At 44.1% G+C, this 23,131-nt stretch overlaps 1 protein-coding gene across 1 annotated transcript in view; it reads left to right on the top strand.

Moving 5' to 3' along the window:
- Positions 1–23,131, top strand: part of MTHFD1L (methylenetetrahydrofolate dehydrogenase (NADP+ dependent) 1 like) — a 184,590-nt gene that overhangs the window by 127,651 nt on the left and 33,808 nt on the right. Inside the window, exons 25-26 of the mRNA XM_021693124.1 lie at positions 6,514–6,621; positions 9,214–9,366. Of these exons, the coding sequence (XP_021548799.1) occupies positions 6,514–6,621; positions 9,214–9,366 (261 nt within the window). The remainder of the gene's footprint in view (positions 1–6,513; positions 6,622–9,213; positions 9,367–23,131) is intronic.

Here is a 23,131-nt window from a genome sequence, read left to right as displayed (position 1 = left end):
GAGCTTGGCTCTTTTTTTTTTCTTTTTCCTTTACCGGTTGCACTTCTCCCCCAAAGTGAGCAGAGGGACAACAGGAAGTCCCTTGCCTACGGACATAATATAAATAGGTTGTATGCAATGGGAACTACCTTATCAGCATGGTTTTTTGTTTTCATATTAAACCCAAAAGATATATGAACCGAGATCATCTTTTTATTTTATTTATTCACTTGTACATGTGATGAAAAAGAAGAATTGTAGTAGGGTCCTGGAAGGATTCTGGTCTTGGGGTACATAGCTCCATCTGCTGATCACTCGATTCATTCAGCGTGGGGCTGCAGGACACACGCCAGACAGGGGACGGGTGGGGTGAGGTGGGGGGGGGGGGGTGCATTCTCTTCAGCTCACGTTGGACAGCATTGCACGTGTCAGAGCTCTCAGGGGAGCACCCTCACCTTCTCCAGGCATAGCAAGACTGGGGGCAGGGCATCAAAAATGTGGACTTGCCGGGGGCAGGTATCAGTACTTGTTGGAAGCATGGAGGTCTGGCATCTGAGGGTAAGGAGGGGAAATAAAGCACTCAACTAGGACTCATGCAGCTGGCCCTTTCCTGCTTTTCTACACGTTGTGTTTGGGTCATCTGTCATGTTTGGGTGGTAGCAATTTTCCTATAGGAATTTAAAAAACCGTAATTACACAACTCACAAAGTCAGTCTGGCTCCTGCTTGAAATTCGCAAAATACTTTCAAGTAAACATTAGAAAGGAAGGCGGTTTAGTCGTAGACCAACAATATGTATCTCTGAATGCCCAAAAGAATTGAAAGCTGGGTGTCAAGGAGGTATTTGTCCAGCTATGCTCATCACAGCATCATTCCCAACTGTGAAAAGGTAGAAGCAACACAAGTGCCCAATGGTGGATGAATGGGTAAGAAAAAATGTGGTGGATGCATACAATGGAATAGGAAGGAAATTCAGACACAGGCTACAGCATGAATGAACCTTGAGGTTCATGCTAATTGAAATAACCCAAGTGTAAAAGGACAAGTGTTGTCTGATTCCACTTGCACGAGGTCGCTGGCGTAGCCAAAATTCAGAGACGGAAGGTACAAGAGCAGTTGCCAGGAGCTGAGGGCAGGGAGTTAGAGTTTAATGGAGCCACGGTTTTAGTTTTACAAAATGAAAATAGTTCTGGAGATTGGTTTTACAACATGAATGTACTTAATATGGAACTATGTACTTCAGAATGCTTAAGATGAAAGAAATAAATAAAATCTTTAAAAAAAAAAAAAGAAGAATGCTTAAGATGGGGGCGCCTGGGTGGCTCAGTGAGTTAAGTGTCTGCCTTTGGGCTCCGGTCATGATTTCGGGTGTGGGGCTCCCTGCTTAGTAGCCATGTGGGGCTGGCAGCTACTAGACTGGGAAGCATAACATTCCCACCATCACAGAAAGTTGCCATTGGACACCTCTGTTCTAGAGTGTTTCCATTTCTGCTTCTCCCTCTGCCCCTCACCCTGCTCGTGCTCTCTCTCTCAAATAAATAAATAAAATCTTTCTTAAAAAATAAATTAAAAAAACAAAATGGTTAAGATAGTTAACTTTCTATTATGTATATTTTACTCTAACTGAAAATTAAATATACATCTATTTCTTGAAATGACATATATTCCTGTTTAAAAACCTGTAATGCATCAGCTAAATACCCACTCACACTAATTCTTCACTAATCATCCTTCTACTATTACCCTGTTCACATGTGAGCTCTTTAATTATTATCTTTTTTTTTTTTTATTTTAAAGATTTTATTTATTTGACAGAGAGAGACACAGCGAGAGAGGGAACACCAGCAGGAGGAGGGGGAGAAGGAGAAGCAGGCTCCCCGCAGAGCAGGGAGCCCGATGTGGGACTTGATCCCAGGACCCTGGGATCATGACCTGAGCCGAAGGCAGTCGCTTAACCGACTGAGCCACCCAGGCACCCTTTAATTATTATCTTAATAGAAATTGCTGACCTTTTCGGGCACCTGGGGCCTCAGTTGGTTAAGCATCTGCCTTCGGCTCAGGTCATGATCCCGGGGTCCTGGGATCAAGCCTCTCGTTGGGCTCCCTGCCCAGCGGGGAGTCTGCTTCTCCCTCTCCCTCTGCCTGCTGCTCTACCAGCTTGTGCGCTCGCTCTCTCTCTCTCAAATAAATATTCTTAAAAAAATTGGCTGACCTTTTAATTTCAAATCATAACCTAGAGCTCAGTAAACAGTGCACTGTGTTCCTTAAATATGTTATAAGTAGTACTTTCTGTTTTGTTGTCATTTTGTTTTACTTACGGAGCAAACGTAATTCTCTTTGTCAACCCTGTGGCCCTTGCTCCATAATGATAGCACTTAGGGTTGGTGCGGAGTGACGTGCACAGCTCCCCTTCTCCACGTTGCTTCAATGGTGGTAGCAGAAGAGTACACAGGTCCTACCTGCCCATCGGAGGGAGGCGGGAACCTAAAAAGGGGCCGTGTTCTTTCTTAGGCCCCTCGCCCCGGAGCGGCCACCCAGTGGTGCTGTTGTGCCCATGGGGACACTGCCTGTGGCCCAGGACCCGCTCTTACACTACTTGGGGAACACATTACCCTGAGATCGGACTCCCCCCGACCAAGCATGGTCATTGTGCTTGCTCTGTGTTATGCTAGAAATATTTTCCAGCATCCTCTTAACTTCTGTTTCTTAAAAAAGTTTGCTACTTGCAAAGCATTTATTGACCAGCAGAGGAGATCATATTTGCTTAAGCGCAGGGTCGAAAGCAAGCACTTCAGTGCCCATCAATATATTATGCTAATGAGTGAGATCGGAGGTTCAGTAAAAAGTCCCTTGTCGTTGCTGTCTTCCGCACATCAGTACCTGAACTTTCTTGTAATCCTTACAAACGTTGGACCACATGGAATCCTTGTGTGGTCAACGGGTGATATTCATTCTCCAGGCAGCTGTATTACATCCCACCTCTAGCTGGTCCTTGACCTCCAAGAGTTTATGGGCTGGGCGTTCTTCTCACCTGATATGAATGTGGTGTCATTCACAGTAGAAATCACTCTAAGGCTCTCTCTGTAGCCCATCCTCAACTTTGCACTCACGCAGTAACTCTTTCTACAACATTCCTGGCACCATCACTGGCTTATACTGATCTCTCCTGGAGTGGACAGGTCACTGTTTAGGGAGGCAGCTCTGGTTATTACAGCTTTTCCTTAAACATTGGGCTGAGAATGACTTCACTCTCATTTCTGCCCATGCTCCACATTCTGCCTTCCTGGAAAATAATGATCATTTCTTTCTGGAGTTGTTCCTACTAGAGGTGCAGATTATTTGCTGATTTCTTCCGTGACATGGTTTACAAAAGGCCCCTTTGCCATCTGGTAGACTTCAGTGTCATAGTTTGATCCTGGGACCATTACCATCTGATGTCCATCAGTGCACCCTAAAATAGCCTGAGCTTCACCAGCAGCCCCTCACTGCCAGGCCCTATTGAACCCCTGGTCCTGTGTAGCACCCATATATGTTAAGAGCATTCCAGGGCCATCTGGACAGACGAGAAGAGAAGGCCTACATGTGCTTTGGGAGGCTCAGTAAAGGCTTCCTGGAGAAGCTGACCTTGGATATGGACCTTACAGAGCTCAGGGAGTCTTAGCCCAGACCGAGCTTGCAGGATTACAAAGAGGCTTTATGTGTAAGGGCCCAGAAGCAAGAAGACATGGGGAAAAGTTAAGAGATGCAGACCTATCCTAGTTATGCTTCAGAGCACATATTGTGCAGATCCTTAAATGTTCACAACCAGATTGTGTTCTTCAGTAGGCCATGGCAAGCTGAAGATTTTTTAGTTTTTCTTAGTTAGGTACCTTCTAGGGAGGTTAGACTGTGGTAGAGTGGACGGTGTATTGAAAGGGAAGAGACCGGGCGCCTGGGTGGCTCAGCTGGTTAAGCGACTGCCTTCAGCTCAGGTCATGATCCTGGAGTCCCGGGATCAAGTCCCGCGTCGGGCTCCCTGCTCAGCAGGAAGTCTGCTTCTCCCTCTGACCCTCCCCCCTCTCGTGCTCTCTCTCAAATAAATAAATAAAATCTTTAAAAAAAAAAAAAAAAAAGGGAAGAGACCAGTTAGGAAGCTTCATGATGGGCTAGACCATGAGCATCTCAACCAAGGTAGGAGTACTTAGAAGGATTATTGCCCCCACATCCTCACCTCTACTTGATATTCTCATGCTTTTTGTTCTTGCTAATCTAATGAGTGTGAATTGGATTTTCATCATTTTAGTTTGCCTTTCATTGATTATTAATGAGATTGGGCATTTTTTCATATGGTTATTAGTCACTCCTTATGCCCAGAATTAAATATTTGTTTGTCTTTTTCTTCATTTGTAGGAGGTTTTTTTTAATTCATTCCAGTAGCTAATCTTTTGACTTTTAAATATTTGCATGTATCTACCTTCTCCCAGACTGTTCCTTAACCCCTACCCTTATTTATGGTCTTTTTTTTTATACAAGAAATTTTAAATTTTGATGTCATATCTATAAATCATTTCTTTTAGGGTGTATCCTGTTCTTGTTTAAGAAATCCTTCCCTACCTCATGACCGTAAAGAGAGTTCCCAATGTTTTGTTCCCATTATTTAGCTTTTTAATTTCAAAAGTTTTGCCTTTGTTCTGTATTGGGTTTATTTGGGTACCAGTTGTGAGGTAGGAATCTTAATTTTATTTCTCTCCAGCCAAAAGTCAGTTGGATAGTCAGCCCTTTCCCTGTTTTGTGTCATTTCTACTATATACTATCCTACACCTGCTGTGGTATCCTTCTGGGTTCTTTCATATCTTCCATTGATTGATTTGTCTAGTCGTGTGCCAATACCATATGGAATTAATTACCATAGTTTTGTAGTGTGATTGATACCTGGAAAGGCCAGTCCCCTATCTTTCTTCTTTTTGTTTTATTTATCTTTGAAGTTATCTTACCTAACTGTGCTCTTACTCTTTGTTGTGAATTTAAGAATTGGTTGGCCAAGCATCCCAAAGTGCTCTTGGGATTTTTATTGGAATTGCATTGAGCTAATAGGTTATGTTTAAGAGAACTGACATCTTTATAGTATTAAGTCTTCTCACCAATGAACAAAGTATTCCTCTCCATTGATTCAGACCATCTTTTATGTCCTTCAATGAAAGGGTATAATGACTTGCACCTTCATTTATTATTTGTTGAAACGTCCAATATTTCAGTTCCAGACTACAGAATAACTCTATAGTAATAAATGCTAGAATAGTGAAAAACACATTTTAAAGCAGTTTGGGGTTCTATCAGATTGAGGGGATAGAGCTAGCTTTTATTTTCTCCTGGTGGATAACTCTCCTTCCTGTGTGTATCAACAGTAATTCATACAAATGTACCATTTGCCATTGCCGAGCAAAGTTTTGGAGCAGGCCATGAAAGACTTCTGCCCCTTGGTCGACATTCATTCCACCAGTGGGCACTTGGCCCAATAGCTATTCACCAAACAGTAAATCCACTAACTGCATGACACCTGTGTATGTTCTCTGCACAGTAAAATTACGAATGATATTGTCAAATGATTGGCGTAAATAAGGGTCACTTTATCTATAGCATATTCCTTTCCTAATGAACCATTGTTTTTTCTCCAGATCACTTTCAGTATTTTACCAGCCATCGGCATCCGGGCTTCCCATCCAGCATTATGAAAGGTTGTTTCTCTGCACCCCACACACTCATTTGCCCATACCTAGCCTTCTTGGATTCTTTCCCAGCCTCCGTGATTTCCCATAATTTGCTAAACTGACACTAGTTTCAACCTCTTATTTCCCAATTAAGTGATCACATCAGCATTTAAAATATCAGCCCATTCCGGGGTGCCTGGGTGGCTCAGTCAGTTAAGCATCTGACTCTTGATTTCAGCTCAGGTCATGATCTCAGGGTCATGAGATTAAGCCCCGCATTGTGCTCCACGTCTGCTCCTCTCAAGTCTGTTTGAGAGTCCCTCTCCTCCCTCTCCCGCTGCCCCTCCCCATCCCCGCTCGTGCTCTTGCAATAAATAAATAAATAAATAAATAAATAAATAAATAAACAAACAAACAAAATATTTAAAAATATGTATCAGCCCATTCCTACTCACAAAAAACATACTTGTTTTTAATATTGCTGTGTTCTCTGTCATATAACCTGAGTTCAGAGGCACTTAAACACCAGCATTAAGTATTTGTTCAGGAGACTTCTGTTCTGACTTATAAGACCGTAGTATAAGGTACATTTTTTTAAAACAATGCAATGGATAAAAATGATTAACTAGATAAGCAGCCTTTGAGTTGGCTCAAAATCTAAAGCTTATTGATGCTTCTTCATACTCTAAGGGTAATAGAGGAAAGAGTATTTGCTTCAAATGCCACGGCTCTTGAGGGGGAGATCTGGTAGGAAATTTTAGGCAACTGCAGAAAAGCTCACTCAGCTTTCCTTCAGTTCTTTAACCGGATTAACATTAACGATTTCATTGTCATTTGTGTTTCTCCAGCTTCCAGTTGTAGAAAAGATAAGAACCATTGCGCAGGCTGTGTATGGAGCCAAAGATATCGAACTGTCTCCTGAGGCACAATCCAAAATAGATCGTTACACGCAACAGGTAAAAGTTACACTTTTAAGGGGAAAAAAATCTGCCTTAGGCTCTTAAAATACTCACCTTGACGTAAGGACTGTTATAAGTCTCACCAGCCGAACATGATTTAATCTACGTGGTCTACAAAAATTGAATTAATATCCTTGGGTAGTTTGTTGACTATAAACAGAACAGTAGGGCGAGGGTGTATACCCTCTGATAGATACATCATTGACTTTCGTGGTTATCAGGTGGCTGATATGGGTGGTGTCGTATCTGTGATATGTGGTGGTTAGTCCCTCCTGCTCAGCCAGAAACACTGAAACTTCTTGGATGTGTGGCTGTGGTGTCAGAGCTGGATGATGTGTAGCACCCCCTCTTCATTGCAGGGCTCTTACTATCTTAAAAATGTTACACGGTGCTAGGTAAGGCAAGTCGTCATGCAGCTTTTAAATATGGGGGTGTTTGGTGTTCCTTTTTTATGCAAGTGGTTCACTGGCTTGGTGCTGAGATTTTCCACCCAAGTTGAAGGTCCTGTCATCGTCTACCTCTAGAGAGTGACAAAGGCAAATCAGCAAGCGGCTGTGAAGGTGGTGGGGACTCAGCCGCCTTAGTCTGGTCCTAAAAATGATCATGTTTCATGGATTCCATCCACTGCAGCTCATTCAGCCACCCCGACCAAAATGACCCTAAGCCCCGGATGCCCCCTCCGGTTTGCTATGATATGATAGAAATCAAAGCACTTCCAAGAGCTAGCCAGCAAAAGAGCTTCATCATGAGCATCACGGATCTCCTTTTTTCAATTCCCAACTCCTAAATCCTATTTGTAAATCATATTTGACATTATGCTGAATATACCAGTGCTGACCAGAGTATTCTCCCAGGTTTGGTAAGATAGTCAGCAACTTGTTTGTTCGTAGAATTTTCCAAGTATGACCTCGGCTTGTGCTTTTAAAAAATAAATAATTCCCTTGGGGCACCTGGATGGCTCAGTCGGTTAAGCGTCCAACTCTTGATTTTAGCTCAGGTCATGATCTCAGGGTCCTGGGGTCGAGCGCTGCATCAGGCTCCACGTTCAGTGGGGAGTCTGCTTGAAATTCTCTCTTTCTCCCACTGCTGCTTCCTTGCATGCTCTCTCTCTCTCTCTCTCTCTCAAATAAATAAATAAATCTTTAAAAAATAAATAATTCCCCAGAATTATTCTACACACTGGCATGGATCTGCAGTGAAATTTCACTAGTATATAATGAAATGAGTAAAGTGAGGTCATTGTCATGAGTCTTTTTTTTTTCCCACAAGTTTTTAATAATATTTAAGGACTACTATTTATTCTAACATTAGTTCCTTCCCTTTTTTTCAGTCTAAAAAACTTCTTTTTTATATGAACTAATGTGGTGCTAGTATATACCATATTGGTTTTTTTCTTTTTTTAAAATATCTGTACTGGCAAAATGTTAAATTGGAAACCTACATCAGTTCAAATTATTTCACTAGTTGAATGATCTCTAAGACCCAAAATTCCTACCAGAACAATTGTGATTGTCCCCCAGCAGAATTCTGATCATTGTATGAGAGTATTTCAGCATTTCAAAAAAGAAAGGCCCCACCCCACAAATGAAAATACCCTAAAATCGTCCAAATACTTTTAAATTGAATCATAAGAAAGTCTGCATGCGTTACCTCTGAAGACTGCATTCCTTTTATCCCTGTCTACTGAGGGAATATTCCTTAAAAGTTATGTGTTCAGTATGTGGTTGCCATTAATTAGCAAAGTCTCTAAAGGGACACTATGTACCCTTTAATCGGAACCAGGCTGCAAGGACACTGTCCTTTTTGTGAGACCCACATGTGACTTCCTGCCCTTTCACCTTTGGAACTCTGGGTCAGGCGTTGCCTTTGGTCCTTAAAAATAAGAGGCTTAAAAAGTGACCTCATCTTAGTGAATATAATGTAATCGCAGATCAAATAGCCATGATTCATAAACCAACACAAAGGGACCCTTTGCTTCCTGACAGCCTCCAAGAATGAGGGAACAACAGGACTGAGAGCCTCATTACAGAGCCTTTCTCCAGATTACCTTTCTGAGCCCCAGATATTAATATCCTTGGAAATAGTTTCAACAGCTGCTATTGCTTCTACTTTGCCTGAAAATAGCCACACTTTCTCCCAAACACACACGTCATGGCGCCTTCCTTAAGGAGATTTCTCCAAGATAAATAATAGACACCCTCGGGCACCTGGGTGGCTCAGTTGGTTACGCAGCTGCCTTCGGCTCGGGTCCTGATCCTGGAGTCCCAGGATCGAGTCCCGCATCGGGCTCCCTGCTCAGCAGGGAGTCTGCTTCTGCCTCTGACCCTCCTCCCTCTCATGCTCTCTGTCTCTCATTCTCTCTCTCTCAAATAAATAAATAAAATCTTAAAAAAATAAATAAATAAATAATAGACACCCTCAACCACGTGATGGTCACTTGGAAATGAGGGTTCATCCCATCTTCTTGCCCAGTGAACCGGCACCTGCCGTGTGCCTGATCTGAGCCTCGGGGATGGTGTGTAGTCAAGTTGAACACACACAGGAGCCTAATTTGTACTCAGTGAACACCTTTCCTTTCCTTTCTTACAGGGTTTTGGAAATCTGCCCATCTGCATGGCAAAGACCCACCTTTCTCTATCTCACGAACCTGACAAGAAAGGTGTACCCAGAGATTTCATTTTGCCCATTAGTGATGTTCGGGCCAGCATAGGTGCTGGGTTCATCTACCCTTTGGTTGGAACGGTGAGTAGCATTCTCCAGAAGCCTCCCCCAGGCTGTGTGTCCTGATGCCTTCAATCCTTATGTTCTGCCTACACTTTGCAAGCCAGGTGTTGGGAAGTAATAGGATTTGCTATTTTTCTAAACATTCTCTTCCACCATGTGAAACTCCTCTGCCGTCATGGTTTGGATTTTTCTTTTTCTTTTCTTTAAGATCAGGTGTTCAGGATCTCTTGAGTCATAAAACTGATTCCACTCACAGAACTCGGAAGAGAGTAACTTGGTACAGTTTGGTCTGATGTTTAAACAGTGGAATGGCTTAGCATAGTGTCTCTGGACCTTTTTCACATTATTGTATTCAAAATGATAAGATTTTACTCTATTCAGATAAATGGAGGTGCCTGCTCATGCCAGGCACCTCCAAAGGCTGGGAAAATCCATGTTTCACCATCTGCCTTCCTCCTCAGCACATCAAGTGGGAAGCTCTGCCTTAGAAAATGAGCGAATTAAATGAGTTTTCATTTTTAACAGTGTGGTGGGATTGCATTACTATAGTATGATAATTATGTTATTTCAGATATTTTATGGAGGGAAGGGAAATACCAAAGATAAAAAAATTTATCAAAGCACTTAAAATACATGGTGTTGGGCTTCATACATAAAATGCTTCTTTATAGCCCACACAGTGATAGACCTTCCGTTGGTAACCATCAGTGGCCAAAATCCGACTTCTCATCCTTGGAGTGCTCCTGGATTAGATTTAGAACAAAAAAAGTCTAAGTCGCCATTATCCTTATTGTTGTTGTTACAGATTGATCCAAGTCCAAGCAGGAAACATTATAACAATTTTTTTAATAAGCCCATGTGGCTCTGTTGTGATGTAAATAAGCAGTGGATAGGCAAAAGTACATAAAAAATGCAAGATTTTTGCCTTGATGTTTATACATTTCATCTGATGTTGGGCAAAATGTTTTTTGTTTTTGTTTTTTTTAAAGATTTTATTTATTTATTTGACAGAGAGAAAGCACAAGTAGGCAGAGAGGCAGGCAGAGAGAGGGGGAGAAGCAGACTCCCCACTGAGCAGGGAGCCCGATGCGGGGCTCAATCCCAGGACCCAGGGATCATGACCCGAGCCGAAGGCAGCCACCCAACCGACTGAGCCACCCAGGCGCCCCGGGCAAAATGTTTTCAGTAGGCATTTCTTGAATTCTTTATTGCATCTGAGGCATAGAGTTACCAGTAGGGGTGTCAGGAGCACAAGGGCGCCTAGAAAGCGTGGAATTGGCATTCTGAATGCCCTCAGCCAGGGGTAGCAAGAGCAGCTTCCGACTGAGGTGGGTGAGAGAGGAGGGTACGTGGAAGAAGAGAGTCACGAATACTTCACAAAAGCCGCAACCTCCGACCCGGGGAAACAGTGAATTTCAACTCAAGGGCACAATGTACATGACAGGCCCAGAGAAGTCCAGGGTGGCTGGGGTTGGACGGGATGGGGAGGCTGAGAAATGGCATTGGGATAGCAAGACGGGGCCAAGCTATTACAAAGCTTGATTACATCAATGGGAACTTGGGTTTTTCTCCTGTGCACACTGGGGAGTCACTTCAGGATGGTTTCTGCGTTTGTTTTGGGTTTTTGTATTTTTTATAAGAAGAAGAAGAAGGTGATCTGATTTTTATTTTAGAAAAAGAGCTCTGACAGCCAATGGAGAATGTTCAGAGGGCCAAGGGCCAGAGCCAGGGAAATATCAGTTGAGGCCAGAGTTCATCAAGGTCAGCACTGCAATCACTGAAGCTAACGTGGAGAGAGAGGCGACTTCAAGACATATTTAAGGGTAGCCACCTACACGTGGGGTCATGGGGTGGGCCACTTGCAGCTTGACTGGGATGGTGGTGCCGTCAGTCCTGGAAGGAACACGGCGGGAGGCAGATGGGCAGAGCCAGAAATGAGTCTGGCTTAGACGTGGAGGACTGCAAGGGTTAACAGCATATATAAAGTGGTCTGTGGATCTATTAGAAATACAGACACAGCACTCAGAGGGAAGGAATAGAAAGGAAGGCCTTGAGAGTTTTAAGAATATAGATGAAAGCAGATGTTGAACAGGGGAGAAGCAAGGATAAGCATGACAGAAGTGAGAAGAGGGTGAAGGACCATACTCTAGAAATGTCTACATTTACAGAGCCCTGCGAGGAGTCTGGGGGCACCCGTTGAAGGTCTGGGGGGTGTGAGGAGACCAGGGAATCCCACAGGAGTCCGCGGGAGGGTAGCAACAGTGTTGGTACAGGGAGAAGGGTTGAAATTTTATGGGTGCCGAATGACCTTTCCAGAAGGGAGGAGGGGCATGATTGCAGAGGGGCACAAGGGAACTTTCTGGGGTGATGGAAATACTCTGTATTTTGATTATTTTGATTGTGGTGATAGTTCCATGACTATATACCTTTGTCAGAACTCATAGACCTACACAATAAAAAAGATGAATTTTATTGAGTATAACTTAACTATACCTCAATTAACAAAAATGGATAGTGAGAAGAGTTTGCTTTTTATGCTCCCTAGAGTGGCCTCAATGATGGCAGCTCCTCAGTGCTAAAAGTCTCCTGAGCGTTGGTCAGTGAAGGCCTTTGCTTAGGAATAAGAGCACAGCCTGGGAGAGCAGCCCAGAGAGACTGGAAGACCGAGAGACGAGGGGCCGTGCTGCGGAGCGGGGGGGCGGGGGGGCAGAACTGAGGAGAAAGTCAGCCTCCTTCAGAATCTATCCTGTCTTGCCCAGATTAAAACCCCGCAGTATCTCACCCAACAAATTCATTCATTCATTCATTCATTCATTCATTCAGCCAGTGTGCATAAGGCACTGTGCTCAGCACTCTGGGTAATCCCCCAATAAAGAAGCTTTCCGGTTCTGGCAGCTTACAGCTAATAGAGGTAGATAGAACTGAATTAGAGAGACAATGGTTTGGTATAAAAATTAGGAACCAATAGTTGATAGCCTTAATAGTTCTGAGCATTTGATAGTCATTAAATAAAAATCATCATATAATCTAAAATCCTGTGGTCACTAATAAGCAAACGTATGCTATGCATCCTTGCCCGTCCTGCCACCACCACGTGTGAGAGCAGTTCTGACATCAGAATTCTAGAACCGCCGCTGCTCCGCTCATAGGACAACGACTGTGTGGATTCGACCCCGGGGCGGGGGGCGGCCATGGGCTCACTGGGTGTCCTGAGGAGAGCCTTCTGCCACCGTGTGGCGCCCCCACCTCAGGGCAAGCCCGGGAGCATCAGTGAAACAATCCAGCCTGAGGAACCAGGAAGGAAGTGGTGTCTGACTAAAGAAGTTCCTGGAAGTCAGGGAACGGTCACGGTCACATGGAGGCGGTGGCCTCAGAGGTCCGCTTTCCATGCCGGCAGGAAGTTGCACGTGGATCAGGGCAAACACACCGCTGGGAGGCCAGGATCGCCTAATAAGGGCTGGTATTTACTTTTACTTGATCCCATTTTGGCCCCTGCCCCAGTCTGCTGAAATGCTTCCAACATTCATCACCCTTGCAGGAGACACGGTGTAGTAATTTCCTGCCGAGATGACCGAGGGAAAGGGGAATGGGGACACCGGAGGGGCTGGTTCCTGCAGGTGGGAAAATTCTAGCATCGTGAGTCACTCTTACTCTTAATCACGAAACGTGCTTATTTGAGTACTTGTGAAACACATATCCGTCTATCCACTCCGGAAGGAAAGCCCAAACTCAGACCTCAAAAATCAGAAAGCTTCTCATTTTTTTTCAGTGTTCATTCATTCTCTCAGTCTCTCATACAACCACGTGGAGGTGAACAAGATCAAGTCCTTCCCTAATGGGTCTTATGATGTACCCTAGTAAAAGAAAACATAACAAGTACAGAAAGCTGTGGACTTGAGAACAAAGGAGAAGCACCCTCTGACTACATAGTAGGTCTAAAAGGGGAGAATGTCAATAAAGCAAGTCTGTCCTCAAACAATAAACATCTCCAGCCCTGCTGACTTTGAGCAGTCACGCGGTAAAATGCTGGGGAGTTCAGTTTTCCCCTCCAGATTTAGCTTTGTAAATATTTACTGCCTAACCTCCCCTCCCCCACTGTCTTTACTTATAGGCCGATGTTTTTTGCCATTTAATTTTTTCATCATGTTCTATTTACTTATTACACAATACAATAATAATGGTAGTAAATACCATTAACTGCCGTAGACCCTTCACCAGTACATTTCACTTTTCCCCAAGCTGTTTGTATAGAAACACCCAATACAAGGATTACGCAGCTTATGGACATCTGAGGCCTTTGTTACCACTCTAACGTGCATTCACAGAGTTTCCCATCTGGCTGTAGCTAATTTTTCCTTTGTAAAATAAGTCTTCATTCCTACTAAGCACCGTATGTATTCTTGTTTCTCTTTAGTGACGTACTTACATATTATTTCTGGCATATTATTGAAAGCTCCAAAATAGTACAAGATTCTTGCTCAGCTCCTCACTACTTAGTGAATCTCCCTGTAAGAAACAGCTTAACAAATACAGATCTTTGATGTGGGAAGAAAAGAGCAAATTGTTTTCAAGATTTTCCTACCCTGTATTCTACAGATTACCCTGTTACGTTATGTTTCCAGAATTCTTTCAAAGCTCATGGTTTATGGTGTTCAATAAACCTAATAGCTTATAAAATTTCTCCAAAACAGTCTTGGGCCAAAAGAAATCTACTAGGTGGTCTTTGTCTTCTGGTCACATTGTTTTGATATTGTCTTTAAGTTTCTATAATTTACAAGGGCTCTTTAATCATGTGGCATAAATTTCACGACATAAAAATATTAGCCTGTAAGTGAAGTATGTGCCATGATAGAATTGAGAAGTAAATTACACCCCACATAGAGAAAGACTATGAAAGACACCAAAATGGTAACACTGGGCTGCTATATTATAAATAGCTTTTTTTCTTTACTTTTCTGCTTACTTCAATATCTGCATGGAGCATGTGGCCCTTTTATAACATGAAAATACAATAAATAGTGGCACCTGGGTGGCTCAGTCGGTTAAGCGTCTGCCTTCAGCTCAAGTCATGATCTCAGGGTCCTGGGATCGAGCCTTGAGTCGTGCTCCCTGCTCAGCAGGGAGCCTGCTTCTCCCTCTCCCTCTGCCCCTCCCCCTGTTCATGCTCTCTCTCTCTCTGTCTCAAATAAATAAATAAAATCTTAAAAGAAAAGAAAATACACTAAATAGGCAGGTGATTAACTAAAAGCACTTGGAAACAATGTTTATATAAGGCCAGTCGGTTGCCAGGGAGTCAGGACACATGTGCAGCAGGTGGAATCTGGCAGGTCGCATCACCTTGCCCATCGCAGCTGCCCCGCAGGGTTTAAACACCTGTAAAGTTGATACACTGAAGGAAGCACAGAGGACTTAGGATGTTCCCATAAGAAATGCACCCCTGAGTGTGGTTCGTCTGGTTCTGTCTAATGTCTGCTGGCCCCAGATCTGCTATGGAAGCACAAGACTGTGTTTTCTCTGCTCACTTGTCCACGGGCTCTTCTTGGCCACCGTCATGGGGTAGAGAGCAGATGAGTATGTCCTCCCTTCTCAGGCGCTCTCACACAGCTCTGCATGGAGCTCACAGCTGCATGGAGAGGTGTCCAGCTATCTGTGAATTCCACCAAAGGTCCATTTGATGTTAGTGTTCAGTGTATCTGACTATTCTCTTTCAAACACGCACCGAGCCTCCCAAAGAACTTAGAAAGAAGTCCTCATGTAGTGAGGCCCTCTTGAATATGAAATCTTCTTTATTGACAAACATGGGGCATAAAATGAGGACATGACGACTCTCAGGGACAAGAATATGGGCTAGAATCTTGGGGTTAAGCAGCCTCCTGGTTCACACCTAAGGGATTATGTTGTCCTAGGCCGCTGATATGGGGATCACTGCCAGGTAGAGCATTTCTGGGAGGCAGAGCAGCCCCTTGAAACCATACAGAAATAGACAGTGCTTTCGCCTCACAGACTGACAAGCAGAGAAAGACATCTTGGCTAGGGACTAGACAATGCAGCAGGTCAAAGCTCCCTCCTCCCTTCCCATGCCCTTCACTTTGGTCCCTGCACTCTTCCTGGAGCAGAGCAGTGTTGGTGTGTTTTTTGCTCCTGCCATGATTGGCCTGGCCTGGACCCATCACGGTGTGCGGGTCTATCCAAGGAGGAGGGGCCGAAAGATCAGTGGTAAAGCAAGCAGTTTACGGAGCAAACAAATGAACGAGCACTGGTGTGGCCTTCATTTCCACTCTGACCTGACCCGGCTCCATCTCTGCCCAGGTCTGACCTGGTCAGCCGCTGACTGCATTGCTTGGCCGGGCTCTGGAAAGCAGGAAACTGCTGGAGTGTAGTTGGGAAGTGAGTGATGTCATCCACAACTCATGCTGGGTGGAGACTTAGTGGACTGGGGGGCAGGGGGTGGGGGGAGTGAAAAAGTAGACTGTGGCCCCACCCCGCTAAGTCATGGCCGGTTTGTTCTTTCTCATGTTTTGGTTGAGCTCACTTTGTAAAAGTACGTCCTGAATGTTTAGTTTCTACTGGATCTGATTCAGGTCAGTGACGTTATTCTCAAGCTCCGTGGGGATATGTTCTCTCCTCTGTGTGCCGGCCCCACTTAGGGACGTGTGGTTATAAACTTGCTTCACTCGGTTAAGCATGAAGGTGAATTAATTCAGACCTTGTAGGTTCAAATCAAATGCATCACTCCCCACATTTTCCAAAGATTTATGGCCAGTTACGTAGTGAAAAAATTAAACATTCACTCTCTGGGCTGCACTTTAAGATTTTATTTATTTATTTGACAGAAAGAGAGAGAGAGAGCACAAGTAGGCAGAGCGGCAGGCAGAGGGAGAGGGAGAAGCAGGCTCTCCGCTGAGCAGGGAGCCCGACGTGGGGCTCGATCCCAGGACCCTGGGATCATGACCTGAGCTGAAGACAGCCACTTAACCGACTGAGCCACCCAGGCGGCTCCCCCCACCGGGGGTGTACTTTAAACGCAGTGGATAAGCAGTCACGTAGTAAAGGGCTCACTGTCCCGTGAGATCATGCGGAACTCCCTTGGCCATGGAGCATCCCTCAAACCCTCAGAAACTACAAAATCACCCCCTCCTTTTTACTTCTTGCCCTCCCTCTCTTACTTTCCCTGCCTTCCCACCCCAATCCTCCCAAGTAAACAAAGAATTCTAAGCTGATTTCTTTTGAGTCCTGTGAACAGCCTTTCTGTCTCCCCTGCTCCTTGGCCCTGGTTACCCCAACCACCTGAAATGAACCAGCCTTCTGCCCTGTTCATGGCTCTCCCTCTGCAGCTGGGCTCTGTTTCTTCGTACCATGTCCTTTCACTCCGTTCCTGGGGATCTGCTTGGTTTCCTCTGCCCACCCAGCTTGGGTCCCCTGCCCGCTGCCCTTCCTCATCTCTGCATCAGAATTTCCTGCTTTCTCCCCAACATGCCTTCCTCTGGCTCAGGCATCCACTTGGCCCCTCCCCCCGACGTCCCTGCAGCAGGCTGCCTGGTTGCTTTGTGACCACATCTTCCTCCCCAGTGTCCAGAGGCCAGCTACACGTGTGTCTGTCCAGCAGGAGAGAAGTCGTCCCTGTCTTCCGGTGTGACATGTTTTAGGGGAAAGGAAGGTGACCAGCAGCACTCTCGAGTTCCAGAAACCGTTTATCAGATTGACGAGCCAGGGGAAGCTCTGTGACTCATGAAAATGACATTTGTTCTCTATTGCAGAAGGTTGCCTAGGTCCAAGTCCATTTGCTTACAGGATCTTTTTTCGCCCCTAGTTTGATGCTGATTTATTTTTAGCATAAATATAAAATTACTTTAAATGAAATCGGCCTTGGCCGGGGTAATAGGCTGAGAAATAACATTTTCAGATATCTCTGTCATTGAGTTTAAGTTTTCACCTATGGTTATCAATCCCCATGTGTTGGTTCTTTCTTTTCTACAAACCGAGAAGAGGGTGCTTACAGCGCTTAGGCATCCAGCCCTACAATCGGTATATTGATCTTTTGTTTTCTCTAGGGATTGGTGAAGTATTGGCCCGTTTCCCCTCCACTTCCATCTACAGCCTATTTGTTTTCTCCCTGTGTTTGGTTTGGATTTAGAGCATAACATTGATGATGGAAGCATTCCCCAGTCCAGAACTTCTGAAAGACACCCGTAGAATTATCTGGTACTCCTGGAGCTTCTCTTTAATTCTGTGCCTCTTTGTTGTATACTTGGATATCCCAGTCTTTAGTAATATGCATATAATCAGAAGCAGCTCAGTAATTTATGTGAGAGAAATAAAATTAATACAAACGAGAATACCGGTTTTCCCAACTAAAGGGCCCAGCGGTCCTCAGAGTCAGTTTGAGGGCGTGGTGGGAATGGATTAATAGAAAAAGAAGCTAGATTTATCGGAAAATATCACACTTTAAACCTACAATTATAATTTTTGAGGAAAATATAATTGATAATATCTGAATTCAGGGCAGTTTACAGGCCTAAATATATGTGTTCATTCATGTATCCACCCATGGATATCAAATTTTTAAATGTTAAAATACATAATTGACATATTACGTGTCTCCATAAAATATCTGCTGTATATTACTTTTGAAAGAATTGGTTGTCCTTTAGTCTTTACTAGGTATCACTGAAAATTCAAAATATTTTATACCAGTGAGTATCACAGATCTAATTTAATCAGGGAACAAATGTAAAGCTCTTAGGTATTGGGGATATAACTTATGTTAGATTAAGTGATCAAATGGAGGTATTTATTTATAAGTCCCTGGAAGACCCGTAAAGAAAATTCATAGACATATTGCCAACCCCCTGTAAGAATTTGCTGGGGTGACTGCATTAAGTATTAGTAATAAAGGCACCACAGTCTGCAAACGAGGAGACCTAGGGCTGGCAACAGAAGTTGCTGCATCCATCATGGACATCATTCTTCTGTTGGAGACTCATTCCAACTCCAAGAATCAGCTCTAGAGACTGTAGGACCCATAAAACTATCTTCCTTACACTTTCCAAAATCCATCATCCCATTCCCAAATTTATCTGTGTTTCTCCTCTGAATACAGACTTTCCCAAGCTCCAGACCTTCCCCCCCAGGACTGGCGTTGGGGAGACGGTCCCCTGCGACACCTGCTCACCTCCAGTCAGTCCATCTCTCACTTGAGTGTGCCCTTGACCTTGTGCCGCCAGCTCCACCCAGCTAAGAGGTGGGGTGTCTGTGTCTTTCCCACGCCGCCTTGCCCAGTATCTCCTGTTCATCCAGACCCTCCTGGTAAGGACCATGTCTTCAGTTCTCTTGACCTTTCCACCCTTGGAAGCCCAGTGTAGAACATACATTTGGAGCTGCCTGTGTGTGTTGGTAGCCTGCCAATTCCACAGAACTCTCTGCCGGTGTGAACTCACCCTTCGTATGATCCCAAAGTGAAGTTCCAGTTGGGAAAAGCAGTCTTCTAGGAAGTTAATAGCAGTGGCTTTAGTGCCCACCAGCCGTATCTGCTCATAACCCCAGCCTTTCCCAATCAGTGCCCTAGCCTTTCTTCTTGAGCCCGTTACTGACTATAAACCAGGTCCAAATATATTTTTATTACTGTGCTTACATACGGACTCGCAGACCAAGTATCCCGCCAAATGGTACGGCTTGGCAGTCTGGCCATTTGTGTGGAAACTGCTTATCCACATTTTGCATGGATGTATCCAGTCCTCCTCCTGTGTGCTGCATCTTCCATCCCTCCTTCTCCTCCTCCACACAACAGTATTTTAACCACAGGTCAGACACTGTTCCCAGTGCTTTATACAGATGAGCTCATTACTCTCCATACCAGCCCTCGGAGCATGGTTGATGATAAATGGCAAGGGAGAGTGCTAGTGTTCTGAATATTAAAGCTTATGAGGTCTTTACTCAAGAATAACTTAGATTGTAAATGTCTTGATGTTTTCTTTTCGTGGATCAATCAGTGTGTTTTCATCGCGCCAGGTGTGTTAAGCCCTGACACACGTAACAAAGCATAAAATGTGATGTCACCCTAAGGGGGGGTGGAGAATATTTGGATTAATAAGGCGTCAACATTTTCAAAATCGCAACAAATAGCTTGTGCGTTTGCTTGCCGAATGAAAGATGTAAATGATAAATGCAATAGAACTTCAAAGAAAGCAAAGGCCACTTGGGAAGATTGGTTCAAGATGATGGCTTTGAATGACATACTGAGGTGTACTAGGGCTTTTGAGATTTTGTGGGCAGAGAACCACCCTGGTCGTGATCTCCTGAAGGAGAGACTGAGGCCAAGAGCCTTTGAGGGGCCTGTGCCAAGGTCTGAGTGAATGTCATGGGCCGGTGACGGGGGAAGGACAAGGGACGTGGAGAGGAATGTGTGTGTGCTGGGAGACCAGTAGAAGTCACAGGAGCCAACAAGGGATGGAATGTGAGGAAGGAGTGTCAGGTGCCTCCTGGGACCTAGAAGGCTATACCTGGAAAGAACAAAGATGGCAAGCTGCTGTGGCCGTGAACGTGGAGACTTACATGTTGTCTGAGGTGCCCACTGAACTTCCTGCCGAGTCATCTGTGAGACAGAAATTAGTTTCCTGCACTGCCAGGAGTCACACTTGGAGAGTTTTTTACAATGGAGTTATGTACAATTTCTAAATTTTGTTCTAATTAAAAACATTTTTGCGTGTCTAATTTGCACGGTGCACTGAGGTTACCAAGACCAGAAACACCCAGCCCCTACCCCAGATGCTTTATGCTAGGGGGAGGCGCTAAACACATGCATGCCAGCAACGTGCTGATGGTGCCAAGGTGCAGAGGGATACTAAGGACTCACGTCGCTTGTGAGAAGGAGCAGCAATGCAGAGAACCTCCCGGCTATGCCCTCGAGGTGTCCTGAAAAAGCAATGCTTACGGGGGTGGGGGGCTCAGATGAAGCGTTCCAGACACAGCAGTGGGCAGGAGCCCCACCATGGAGGGCCTTAGTGGCCATAGCTGGGAGTTGAATACAGGGAGAGTGAGCCATCAGAAGACCTTAGCCAGTGGACTGATGTGAGCAGACCATTTCAAAAGCTAGCAGTCTCTTTGAATGGTGGCCCCGGGGGGTGTGCTGCATGCCCACAATGCGTGTTCTCCAGGCCATTCTTTATTGTCTTTTTTTTTTTTTTTTTTAGGATTTTATTTATTTATTTGACAGAGAGAGAGAGCACAAGTAGGCAGAGAGGCAGACAGAGGGAGAGGGAGAAGCAGGCTCTCCACTGAGCAGGGAGCCCAACGTGGGGCTCGATCCCAGGACTCCGGGATCACGACCTGAGCCAAAGGCAGCCGCTCAACCGACTGAGCCACCCAGGCGCCCCTCTTTATTGTCTTTAAAACAGAGAAACAAAACCTCTAGCAGTTTCCATCACCCAGGCTGTGTGAGTCCTTTTACAGGATGGATCTTGTACCAGGTAACCAAGGAGGCTAGAAGTGTCAAAACGGACAACTCCGGGCTGGGTCAGGGGACAAATGGGTTGCTTCTGCACTGTAGGGCTGCCTGTGGGGACAGTGGAGAAATACTCTTTCTATATCCATTTAGTCATTAAGCCTCAATTATCTGGTTTCTGAGTGAGCTGTTATTTGCTACGAATCAAAAGCTTTTAAAGTTGCTTCAAACTACATTACACAAATAAAGAGAATTGGCCTACAAATAAAGGAAGCAATCTCTTCTGTGAGGCGCCATGCATTATTTGTCTGACTTGCACAGATATCGCCGATCCATTAGAATCCTCCGCTTCCATCTTCTTTGCTGCTCTATCACAGTTATTGTAAGTCCACTGGGACCAATAACCTGAGTTTCCCTTAGCTTTGCTCTCTTTTTTTATGGCATGGTTGAAAGCTATTTCCAAATGGCAAAGAGTTAGCTTGTCATCAAACCTATAAAATCACAATGATATGTGAAAGGCTCCCTTTGAGCAGTGAAAAATCCTGAGTACCGCTCGTATTAAGAGACAGTTTTTAGTTTGGGCCTGCAAATACTTGTTACAAGGACTGGTCTGCTAAAGTTCAGTTTGAGGATGGGCAGTCCAGCTCCCGGATCCACACTGGTATTGGCCTTCTGTCCCTAATGAATTTAGCAGATTACTCCTTTGGAGTCCTTCATGCTGATTAAAAACTATTTACTTACCAGTACTTTTCACGTGGGTAAAATCATTACATAGATGGCTGTAAGTTCTCTGTTATTTATAATAACCATCACTGACTTTTTCTTCAAGCTGTTTTGACAGCTGGAGGTCATTTTATTTTTGATAAGTTTGTCATAAAGAATGGAATGTGCTCGATTTTAGAAATGGAATCGTTTTGGCAGGAAGGCACAGAAGAGACACCAAACCACCTAACAATGGGATTCCAACAGGACATCTATTCGGCTTCTTTGAAGCCCTTTTAGTTTTCATTCAAGGCATAAATTGGAACCTTATATCTTTCTGTTGAGTAGGAAGTATTTCAGACCGGGGGGAAAAAAGATGGCCACCACCACATCACTGGAAAAAGAACAGAAGTTTTAGGAAGAATACATTAGGTTTACAGATGACGGCTTCAGATAGATTCTTCTTCTATTTGGACAGTAGGCAGTTAATAGGATATGGAAGCTTTGGTGGGGAATATCTGCAGCCCTGAAAGAACATTTGCCCATAAATCCTACTCTAGTGCTTCTTTGTGATCACAGATTCAGGCTCCCCAGCTTGATGGAGTGTCCAGTTCATCTCAAGTGCCCCAGCCTACTCTGCATCTCTCCCTGACACCCCAGTCCTCCCTCCTGGGTTGTTATCCACATGCAGACACTGCTCCCCGTGTATCATAACTCTAAAAACAAAAACTCTGCCTACACTCGTTCAGTAAATGTTGACAGATCTGCAGTTGTTAACTCTCTTTTTTTCTGTATCTCGACAATGAGCACATGAGCAGACATCTTCCTAGCCCCAAAAGAATCCATTCTTTTCTCCTAAGTGGATTATGTAATTTTTAAAAAGATTCACTGAAGGGAGGGTTAAAGATACTAATGTCTGGATAGTTTCAGGACCAGAATGATTGTCTCTAAATATATTCCATGTTTGTATGTTTATGCTGTTTAATGACTTGGAGAAATAATTGATTTGCTTAGTGGAAAACTAAATGAGATTCATAGCCCATAATTCAACAATGTGAAAATGCATAGAAAAACAGCTAGAAAGAAAGGGATGCTTATATAAATTATAAAGGTAATAAAAAAACTGTAATCAGAGCGAGCATTTACTGAGCACTCGCTGGGGGTCAGGTGGTCTTTTGGACAATTTGTATGTATTGGTTGATTTAATGCTCACAGCGCCTTTTCCAGGTAGGTAATATCATTGTCCTTGTTTTACACACAGGGAAACCAAGGCACAGAGAGGTTAAGTAACTTTCCCTGATCAAAGAGCTAGTAAGGGGCAGAACCACCATTCAACCCTCGCATTGCCCCGTAAGAAATAGTATACCATCTTTGTACTGTTTGTACTGATTATATGGTCTTATTTTCACATCCTCGGAGTTACTGAAAGTGACCCTTGGTTCTGGTAACCATCTAATTAGAAAGAGTGGCTTCAAATGATCTACTCCAAAACCAATCCCATTATGGGAGCATATGGTATCCAAAACCATATTGCTTGATATTCATTAATTTCAATATAATCTTTAAAATTGTAGTAAGTCAGGATAAACTTTCTGAATAATTTTTCTACTTGGTTAGCAGAAGGCTATGTCACTCAAAAGG

This window comes from Neomonachus schauinslandi, chromosome 8 (genome assembly GCF_002201575.2).
Source record: "Neomonachus schauinslandi chromosome 8, ASM220157v2, whole genome shotgun sequence".
Classification (NCBI taxonomy): Eukaryota; Metazoa; Chordata; class Mammalia; order Carnivora; family Phocidae; genus Neomonachus; species Neomonachus schauinslandi.
Note: the sequence above shows the minus strand (reverse complement) of the source record. Positions and strands in the feature narration are given on the sequence as shown.